Source organism: Pyxicephalus adspersus, chromosome 6 (genome assembly GCF_032062135.1).
Source record: "Pyxicephalus adspersus chromosome 6, UCB_Pads_2.0, whole genome shotgun sequence".
Classification (NCBI taxonomy): domain Eukaryota; kingdom Metazoa; phylum Chordata; class Amphibia; order Anura; family Pyxicephalidae; genus Pyxicephalus; species Pyxicephalus adspersus.
The window spans coordinates 52293913-52305286 of record NC_092863.1 but is presented as its reverse complement, the minus strand read 5'-3'; the positions used below and the strand labels follow the sequence as shown (position 1 = coordinate 52305286).

The 11374-nt window shown below is 40.6% G+C and overlaps 1 protein-coding gene across 1 annotated transcript in view; it reads left to right on the top strand.

The window, feature by feature from the left end:
- The first annotated feature begins 9777 nt into the window (after positions 1-9777).
- TMEM132C (transmembrane protein 132C) overlaps positions 9778-11374 on the top strand; it is a 264466-nt gene continuing 262869 nt past the window's right edge. The window contains exon 1 of the mRNA XM_072415757.1: positions 9778-10327. Within this exon, the coding sequence (XP_072271858.1) occupies positions 10225-10327 (103 nt within the window). The 5' untranslated portion in view covers positions 9778-10224. The remainder of the gene's footprint in view (positions 10328-11374) is intronic.

Sequence of the window (11374 nt, the reverse complement as noted above, 5' to 3'; positions counted from 1 at the left end):
CACCTATCTATGAATCCAGCATTAAAATATTATCTAAATTATTGGTTGTAGTTTGCCTGGATCTATTTAATATTTCTGAAATTAAAACAAGGTAAAGGTCATTCAAATCTGCCATAATATGTGGCTGGCAAGAGGGTTTACCAAGTAAGTACAACAAACCAATTACCCACAAATAGAGAATCTATGATCAAAATAGATTAAGACACTTTTGGATACCTGCTTTTTTATAGTGTAGCCTTTTATTAGCACTTTTAATTAAATTTGACAGAGAACCACTGGCTAGTTAATTGTGCAAATGTTTGTTTGCAAGACATAGATATGCATTATAATTAGGCTCGAAATAAATTCAAGACAAAATACAATATTTTAAGCCTTCAGCACTAACAAAAGCCTCTCTGTGGCCCTATCTTCCCTCGCACATTGCAAACTGCACTAACTAGTACATATATTTCAACCACTTGTAAATCTATTCATATTTCCATGTGCTTTGTATTTCTAAAATCTAGACAAACTTTAAAGAAAAATACCAATAAATAAACTATATGTGGAATGTTGTGTTACAGCAGGTTGTACACAAAGGGGTGTTTTTGTCTGACAATCCTAAACATTCTCTGGTAGAAAATCAATTACTGCCATTGAAACACATGAATCTGGAAGATTCCCACCAGGGAATGTTTTAGGGAATGTCACATCTTTATAAATTGAGCCCAAAATTGATTAGGTATAATATTTTAGAAGTGTAATTGTGGCTAAGTAGTACCCATATCTACCTTTTAGTTTGTAATTCCTTTTGGAAAAAGAAAAGCATATAAATAGCAATATTGTCATATTTAAATTTGTGAGAAAATTTCTCAGAATTTCCTAAAATATTTTGTTCCTCTGTACTTTCCTCTCCAGACTCCAGGCTCTAACATTCAGTGAGGTAGTAAATTCATATCCAGCATTCTACCAGTGATTGTCCGATAATGATGATTTTCTTCTCCTAAGCTCTTCCATCCATCTCTTTCCTTCCCAGTGGCACTTCCAGCAGTCAATCTTCTGGGTCTCCACATTCTCCTCAGAGTTCAGACTCCTCACCATGTGCAAGCAGCTGGTAATGATTAGAAAGACAAGCGATGGAGTGTACCAGCAGGCAGGGAGGGGAGCAGGTCATGTTCACAAATGTGCCCCCCCTCCTAACACTAGGCTCCACCTCCTAACATTAGGCCCCACCTCCTATATGCTGGCCCTTACATTGCTGCTATCCTGTCCTGGCGGATTCTTTCCTGCACCTGGTGACTGGATCATCATATGAGTAAAAATTCAGGGGGTAGCAAGTGCCCCCTTGCACACCTGCTGGTTGTTTTCATTAGGATTAGACTGCGAAGATTCTGATATTCTAAAATAAAAGAGTTTGGGAAAAAGATACACTTACAGTGGTTATTTAGCCTCTCTCCTAATGGTGAAGCTAGCATTAGGTGAATCATTGGGCCTAATTTGCTAAGGATTTAAGTGTTAAGGGGTTAGAACCACTTTAAGGCTTTTGTTGCTGTCCAATTTCCAATGAAAGTGAGGATGAATCCAAAACTGGGTTGCCTCCATAACTGGAATATTCCAGTATTATCTTCCAAGGGGTCTTGTTCTTATGACAACTAACAGGGGAAAATCCTCATATTGGTAACATAGATTTCCACTTTCCTCAGCTTTACATATTTTTTTCTTTTATTTTTTTTCATTCAGAACACTTGACTTTTCCTTTGTCTTCTGCTAAGCCTATGAGGGTTTTTCCATAGCCTTTATTAAGGACTTTTGTTTTGTATATGCTTTATTCAGCTCAGGCAAGATTATTTTGCTGAGTGTTCCCAGTAGGGAATAAGAAAGTTCAACCTACTGGCATATCAGATATTTCTTCTTTTCTGCAAAGCTTTTCTTTAGGACAAACTGCACACAGAAATAGATTGGGAGCCTACCATACACATATAGCTGAAGGTACTTTCAGCAGACCATGACGATAACACAACTTATGGATTTTTTTTTACATTTTTTTAAAATTATTTTTTGCATATAAGTGGAACATAGGCTCCCTATTATTGGAGGAATTCCATTCACAAAGAATGATACAATGTTCATACTGATGTCCTTGTTCAACCCACTTCACCACCAGCTCCAGCTTATATGAACAGATTAGGGCAGCCTTTCTCAACCTTCAGGGAACCTCTGCTATAGTTACTGTATCCACAGACCACTGTACAGGTAGTCCATGGGTTACATACGAGATAGGGATTGTAGGTTTGTTTTGTGTTTGTTGTATGTAAGTCGGAACAGGTACAATATTTTATTAAATGTATTATTTATTTTTACCTTTCTGTGCATGCATAAACATTTTTAAAACCGCCCCCGCATGGTGGGCAGGCAGCCAACCGCCCCATCAAGCCTCCGTCCTGCACACAAGCAAGCAGGGAATATATATGTCCCAGAGTTAAGGACATCCGACATACAAATGCCTCCAGTATACGAACATTCATATCCAGGAGGCGTCCGTATGTCGGATGTCCTTAACTTGGGGACTACCTGTATTTTAGTGTGGTGGTCAGTAGGAATAATGCCTTCTTCATTGCAGGGCATTAGGAAGAATGTTACCCTTACGGATAGCAAAAAAAAAAAGAGAGGTACAAATTGCTCATTGCACAAGGAACCCTTAGCAACCTCAGGAGGAACTCTGGTTAAGAAACCCGGAGTTAGATTATCTGCATCCAGTCTTTAATATTGGGCACAATGGTGGTAATTTTGCCTGGACGTGTCTTTGTGGTCTGTTTATAAATGTTTTTTTCCAAATATTCACATGACTTTCAACCAGGATTCACAAAAATTATAAACAGACCCTTATAGTTGAAATTTTACAAATAGTCTATGAAAGAGAGTGAACATGTCCCCTTCTTCAGATCCTGGTAATGTAGGTGCACAAAGTGCTGCCACACATGTAGATAATTGAGAAAGGAAGCACTCATGTATGGGTGGCTACGCAGGTTCTTGAGGTGTCCCTGGAAGGCAATGTAGTCACCCTATAGATGTAAACGTGTGGGAGAAATAAGTTGACTTTGAAGAGATGACAGGCTGCTAATAAAAAGGATCAAACTAGAAGCAATATAATAGATGAATTCCAATGCAATATTTCATGTTACAGGAGTTAGCTCTAATAACACTTCCAGCTGAAATAGATTATATATTTGTTCCTGAGTTCAGATTCACTTACATTCACCCATACTGACCATATTCAGAATCTTTTGCCAATGTCAGTTTTTGTGTTCGCCATGCTCATACGTCAGCACTCACAGTATTGTGGGTGGAGCTGGGTTAGACGTTACTAGCACATTCTGGCAAGCTCTGATCTTAGTAAATAAAGCCCTAATTGTACAGTCCTGTAGTCTGCCAAATTGTTTTGTTGCAGTTTAGAAAATAGCAGAAAATCAAAGCTGTGCCAGCAGCCGCTATACTCATATTTTGTCTCCTGAATAAAAGGAAAGGCAGAGCACAGTTCCCTTTCACAGGGAAGACACATTGTAACATCCTATTAGCACATCCCCTGGCTTCCCTTTGTTTATGTTTTGAAAGTCCTGTTAGCTATTCTTTGTGCTGCAGTACTGAATATGTTAACACCTTGTAAATAAACTTCTTAGAGTTAATTATTTCACCAGGATAATGCTTTGTAGGAGCTAAAGGATCTGCCTAAAAGCCCCCACAGACTATTTATTTCCTTGGTTTACTTTCTACAATGAACTTTTGATTAAAAATCACAGTTTTTACAATCGATGGCTTCTACTAATTAAATTGTGTTCTTCTCTAGCTATGGCCTAAAAATAGCGATTAACTGTTTGGGCCCCAAAGTCCTCATTGCACATTCAATCAACCCCCCCCCCCCCCCCCACATGGTCCTAAAATGTTTTTTGCATTGGACATGTGTCAGCTTCGCCCTCTTTCACTTTTTGCCATTGCAGTCAATTATACCATAATATATTTTTGTGTGCTTTGAGGGTTTTTAATTAGGGAGAAAGATTAGAGAAGAATGCATTTTGCTGTAATTATTCCCTACACAACTTTTACATAATTAGTATACTTATAATTGTGCAGAACAATTATATTTCACTCAATATATAATCAGCAAAGTTTTCAAACTACAAAAATTTCACGGGAGTGTGACTGCAATGAAATGTAATAGTATTTCTCAAAACTAGTATTTGTCAAAACTGAACTTGAAATTTTAAAGGAATGCTTTTCTGTTCTTCCTTTATTTGTTCTTTTTATGAATTCAGGAAATAGAAATTTGTATGTGTAAATATGAAAATTAAGTGGAACTAAACATGTAAAAATAAAATTGCAGCCAGGCACCCTTATGCAATAAAACAGTGGTCTGCAGGCCACTGGTGGTCTGTGAGAAAATTTTGGGGGTCTGAGGCTCTAGTCGGTGCATCCCCGGGGGGGGGTCAGGAGAAGGACCCTGCTGGGGGGATGCACCGGCCAGAGCCGGGGACCATGTCCCCCGAGCATTTCCCAGGCTCAGGGAAGTGGGCGGGCTGTGTCCCTGCACACAACCTGCCCCCTCCCTCATGGCAGGCTAAGATCTGCGATGGGAGAATGGGCGGGGTTATGTCATAATGACATCACTCTGGGGGAGGTTTCTCGCCCTTTGAGTAACACCCAGCTCAGTCGGCTCATGCGCAGTCGGGAGCTGGTGATTTTAGGGGTCCGGGGACCTGAAAAGGTTAGCGACCACTGCAATAAAACATACTTACCTGCCAGTGGCTGATACAGCCAGCAGTGGCCCCTGTGCAGCATTGGTTTGGGCCACCCCAAGGTAGGTGGTGTTCGGTTCTCCAATAAGACCCACAACAAGAGTCGGTGCTAGTCAGGATTAGGAGTGAGATAGGGTTCACCCCCAATCCTGGGTAGAACAGCACAACTGTTGGTATGCATAAAGCGCTTAGCCTTGCCGCTTTGTAGTATCCACCTTTCCTGCTATCTCATTGTAACAAAGGAATAGGTAACGTCACTGAATGGGTTTGTCAATGGGGGCCGCCTAGATTAGGGGGTGTGTCACCCTGAAAGTTTATTATTAGACTTTCCCACTCTCTTACCATAATGTCATAGATCTCTGCAGGGGATCTGTACCACTGTCTGTGTCACCGACCTCAGATTCCTCTGCAGCCAGCAGTAGCAGTAGCCCTGTTCTGGAATCCTGTCCTTCGATCACTTCCTGGTCTCAATCTTGTGATCCTCTGAGAACTGCTTCTTTACCCCCGAGAACCAGAGTTTTTCGCAGAAGCACTCCCTGTGCTGGCAGAAGTGTAAACTCCACCTGAGTTTCCTTTGCCCTAGCACTCCCTCTGGTGGTGGGTTCTCTCACTTGCTGGTCATGTGACTTCCATCTGCCACATGACTTTCCCTATAAAAGGAAGTGACTGGCAATTGGAAGTTGCCTGAACAAGGAGTTCCCTTAGACTCTGTTCCAGTTTCCTGCCTGTGCCTTCAGCTTATGATTTCCTGTGTACCGACTCTGGCTTGTTTGACCTTGATTCTCTTGTTCATGTCTCATGTTCCTGCACCTCGCCTGATTCCTGTTTGTCAGCAGTCACCTGCCTCTGCGTGCATTGGGGCCCCAACTTAGCAGCTGCCCGCAGTGTAACATGTCTGTGCCAACTAAGCTGGTGACATGGAGGGTCCACCATCCTGCCCTGCGGCACCGTGACACATAACATAATTTGTATATGTATATATATAGATGTATAGCCACACCTACAAAATGGTCAAATTTTGAACAAGGTGAGAAATGTAGAAAAAAGGGCTTTAAGGCTAGTGTTCACTAAATATACGAGGGGGTGCTGAGAAGTTCCTGGCTTTGGCCATAAAGAAGAGAGCCAGAGTTTAGAATTAACACATTTATTTAACATGTTTACCCTGAGACTGATGCACTTGCTACAGCGTAGTTGCAGCTTTTCTAGACTGTTCAAATAAAAGTACTTTGGTTGGGCCACAAACAAGCTCTCAGCAGCATCTTTGATGTCAGAAATGTTCTCAAAACTTTGCCCCTTCAGATGATTCTTCTAATTCTGGAACAGATAATAGTCCGAAGTTGCCAGGTCAGGTGAGTAGGGGGGGATGGTGGACCAACTGGAAACCCAGGGTGTTCAATTTGGCAGCCACAACATTGGACTTGTGTGCAGGTGCATTGTCCTGTAAAAAAAGGATCCCTTTGGTCAACTTTGTACAGCGTTTTGTCTTAATTGCCTCCTTCAGCTGGTCCAGGAGGAGCCCTGAGGTGGTAGTCCACCAACAGAATACTGTCTTTGTCCCAGAAAACGTACGCCATGACATTTTTGGCTGATTTCTGAGTTTGGAACTTCATCGGCCATGGGGGCCAGCTGTGGCGCCATTCCTTTGACTGTTCCTTGGTTTCAGGATCAAAAAAGGGGGGGGCAGGTTTCATCTGCAGTCACTAATTTAGCCAAAAAAGTCCTGTGCAGCTTCAAAATAGCCAAAACACCTTTGGATGCTTCAACTCGTTCCTTCTTCTGATCACTGTTTAAACATTTCGGCACCCACTTCGCTGAAAACTTGCGCATGTCTAGGATAGTAGTGATAACAAACCCAACACGCTCCTGTGAGATGTCACGTATCTGGGCTATCTTTTTTGCGAATATTAACCGGTCCTCAATAATCAGCTCATGGACAGCATTGCAGGTTGCCGGGTCAGTTGAGAAACTTGCTATCACAGCTTCTCACTAAAAGAAAAAACAGTTTTAAGAGTTGCAAAGACCTGATATTTGCACAGTTACATACTGAGATATTAGGCTGTCATATGCCACACTCATTTTTCTATTTCGTCTGGAAGGGGGCAAAGCTAGGAACTTCTTAGCACCACCTCGTATTTAATCCAAATAAATGCAGGTACACTATACATTATAACATCTGTATATCCATAACACATTGGAATGTCATGGGATGGAAACTGCCGAACTATACAAAGAATCTCTGCTTTGAGTATGAACCGTGAACGTCTTAGTTATATAAAGTGTAACAACGTCTTGCTACCCGACGCGTTTCACCTAATGGCTTTTTAGGGGTATATATACTTCTATGTGTGTAGTGTACATCGGTAGGGGGAGTAACAGGAATAAGTTCTGGAATCAGAATCAGATATGGGTATTAAGTCTGATCCAGGGAAGAGAGAGATGGGTAGCGCTACCGCCCTTGACAGCAGCAAGAGCCAGAGCTCTGGTAGGTTTGTCACTGGGGGAGTCTGCACTGGGGGGTCTGCACAAAGGGCTAAAGGGGTCTGTTACTGAGAGGATTGAGGGGTGACTGCACTGAGGGGATTTGGTACTAAGGTGGATCTGTCACCTAGGGGCTCTGCTCCATTTTTGCACATTGGCACATATTGTCATATTGTGCTGCTTCGTCTAGGAGGCCCTGAACACATCTATGAAAAAACAATGTACCTGAACGTTTTCCTTTTTTGACATTCATTACAGTATACTCAAATGGAGGGACCACTGAAAATGAATGGCGTGCTCCACAACAATGCTACAGCTGGTATCAATGCACATTTTCACTCATGTAGTAAAGTGTGCATGCATATTGCAGGTGAAAAGCCACCCTAAAAGTTTCTTGTCATATCTCAATCTCATTTGATTTGAATGACACACCTAACACTAACTATTCAAATATTCAAACTCTTGGATTTTTTTAAATTGTTATTTAAAAAGCATACACTCATTGCATATGTGATAATGTGCATTATTTGACGGCAATAGTCTCTGCATTATTCTACATTTTGCTTGCATTGCAAGGTGCATTTTACGCTTTACAGAGTGAATGAGCCTTTAGTGTAATCACTACCTGGGAACTACATGCTGTCTGTGAGCTGGGATAGGTAGCTTTTTTTACCATATTGTGAGATAGGTGTTTTGCTTTGTTGACAGATTCCCTTTTACTTCCTATGATAGCTAAGACAACCATCTGAATACTAAATAATGCAAAGCCAGTTTACAATATGAGATTCCCCTAACAAAATTGATGCAGGTAACAAAGTGCTGCCTAGCTGACAGGTGAGAGCTTATTGTAGATTTCTGTCTAGAGGCAGCCTGATAGTGTACAATGTGATTATGGAATATTAATATATATTAGGATGAATACATTTAACAAATGTCTCACTGAGAACAACAGCCGCGGAGACATCCGCCTGTGTTCAAATGAGTTCTGTGAGCTGATGGGACCTGCTGCGATCATCTTCCGAATTCACATGCTAAATGTTAATGGCACGAGCTCCGTTAAAGGAAACCTGCACTGAGGGAATACAAAGGCTGCTATTGCTAACCTCTTCTAAAATGCTACTTTACTGGCTCTGACCTGATAGCTTTATTAGTTTCTGAGCCCACAAATCAGAACAAGTATCTAGATCAGAGGCTGTAATCTCAGCCCATTTTTTGAACTTGCAATTTTTTTTTAAGCATAAGACAGCCAGGCTGTGGGTATATTCTTAAAAGATTGTCAGCAACAGCACATTGTACTGTATTTCTTTGAGTACAGATTTGAATCAAAACTTTGTTCCATTTTTTTTTACAATACTTGAGATTTGTAAGTGAGATTTTTTTATCCCAGACAATGGAAAATTCCCATTGCTGCACTTCTACACAACCCAGCTACCTATCACAAGCCAGGCTCAAGGCTGTCCCATCACTATATTTCTAGACATACTCAATGGGCTCTATTTATAACGCAGTCAATCTGACATTCATAGGAACAGTTACACTGTAGAATCAATAACTGCCAATGAAACACATGGACATGGAAAATTTTCCGCCAGCAAATATTTCAGTGAATGTCAGATTCACTGCTTAATAAATCGATGCCCATCAAAATTTCTTTCAATGTTCCTTTCAATAAATATTACAATTGATTTAAATCAATCCTTGCAATGTAATTTAATGTAATATCCATGAGTTTGATTATTCGTCTGAATTACAATCGATTCTACCATGATATCTGATTGAAATATTGAGCATAACATGGTTTTAGGTTTAAAATGATGTTTAACCACCCAGGAAAATAAAAGCTACCCTGCCCACTTGATTTTCAATTATCATTCTGTGAAATATTGATTGCAAATACTATTGGTAATATGATCATGCTTTTTTGATCAGTCCATCACTTGAAAGCATTGCATAGCACATGGTTAGAGTTCTTACTAATAGCCATAATCAGCCAGGACCCATATAGGAGAATAATACTTTGAAAAAACAAAACAAAACAAAAAAAACAAGCATAAAGTGTTGATACAAAAAAAAACTGATTTCAAAATAAAAAAAAAAGATAAATATAGCAAACAAAGCTTGCAATAAAATAATGTTATAAATAATAAACCATGTGTTTTTATTGTTGCAACAATGTTGCAAATATTTTCTGTAAATGTTTTTGGACCAGCACTGCACATCTTTAGATTTATATTAAGCCTGGCAGAAGGGGATTGTGATGTGATCCTGTGTTTGCCTCCTTCTCCTCTCCTGCAGAGGGTTTTCCTCTAGCAGTGCCTCCTCCTGGCTCAGCAATGAAAGGGTTACTCCAGTTAAGCTGGGCTCATTGAGCTGTTTGAATGAACACATCCACAAGTATGCCACACAGCCCCGCCCACCTTATAAGGGGCAGCCTGTGATTGGTGCATGCGTCTGTCTATCACAAAGCCACACCTTGTATTCTTTTTACTATGAAATGGGGAGAGTTGGTGGGTTTGGGAAGGAGAGATGAGGACCAGAAGGGAGGGATGTGCAGCTGGGGCCACCAGCATCTGAGCAGAATAACTTCTCTAGCTTACATCCTTCTGCAGCTGAGCTCTCAGATCACAATACAAGTGGAAGTCTATTCTGATGGGGAAATAAAGAAAGTTGTGAGCTGTGCACTACCTGGGAGTGGATCAGAGATTTTCTGTAACAAGTACTTCTACATCGCAGTGTCAGCATCATGTCCTCCAGCTGGTCTTCTAGGGGTGTGGGGACCCTCAATCCATGCTATATAGTGATGATAATGAATAGCTGTGCTCAGCATCCAGGACATGATGATCATTGCACCTTGTGTTAATAGGATCTGCCTGTCATACAGTCCTACCTGTGAACTTGAACATTGTGCAGAACTAGGAGCAGTTTCTGTATGCACCCCCCATGCTCAGAAGCCTTCTCTTCCATGTGAGGATCGTGCATGCTGTGTGCAGCTATGAGCATCTCAGGATTGTGTAACTGGACCTCATACCAGAACCTGGCCACACTGGTCAGTCTCATACTTGCTATGCTCTGTTGCAGAGGTAAGTGATGTATGGTCCTCTTGATTGACATGCCGATGGGATTTATTTAGCAAGGAATCAGGATATGACCTGAGGAAACTTATAAATGCCAAGGGAGACAGATTAAAGCATTAAATCACATGTGCTTTCAGTACTTGCTAAATGGCTCCATTGCTCTCACTGATGCTTTATTGCTCTTAATTGTATCAGGGGAGGATTACATGTAATTGATAGCTTGTGTTGATCAGAGTGTATTACTATAAAGCCTGTTTCCAGCCTCAGATCTTCTTAATAGTACACAGACAGGCACTCTATTCCTTTAACTTAACCCCTTCACAGGCATACATCCTTTGTAAGTTTAGGAAGTAAATTATTTACAGTTAAAATTATTTACAGTTGTAAAAACAAAGCAGAAAAACTGTTATGTGTATTTGCAATCAAAAGATTCTTTTGTTCTCATAACACAAAATTAAATTGATTTTTAAGGTATCATGGTAAAATCAGATATTTGCTGTTTTTTTTATAAGAATCTCAGAGCTGCTCTCATGTGAGTGACAGAATTGCTCCCTAAAGATGAAGGATGAAAACAAGTGACAGTTTTCATGCTTGAGATAGCAGAGTGCTTTGGTGCTAGGATCACATGATGTTTGACAATTGGTGCTTTTTTTGTTCTTAGCAGTAGCCTGCTTGATATGTTCCCTGTTCTCCTGTTGGCAAGCTTTGGTGGGTTTCCGTGACCTCAGGGGATTACAGATAAGAGGCTGCTTATTGTTGAGCATGTTTAAATCCCCTGCCAGCCTTTTTTCCCATGGCACATGAAGACATCATTCTACAAGTTTATGTCCTGGGGAACTTGGAAAAGTGATTTTTTTAAAGGTATTTAGGTAATCAGAAGAACCAATGTGTCTGCTGATTTGACTCCACTTACAGAGAAATTTTATGTCCCAATAAAGAATAATATAATAATAAGTCACACACTGTACATCTGTACATCAACCCAAAAAGATAACGGTTTATTTAAGGTATGGCAGCCTAGCCAATTGTTACTAAATTATCAAAGGGACAACA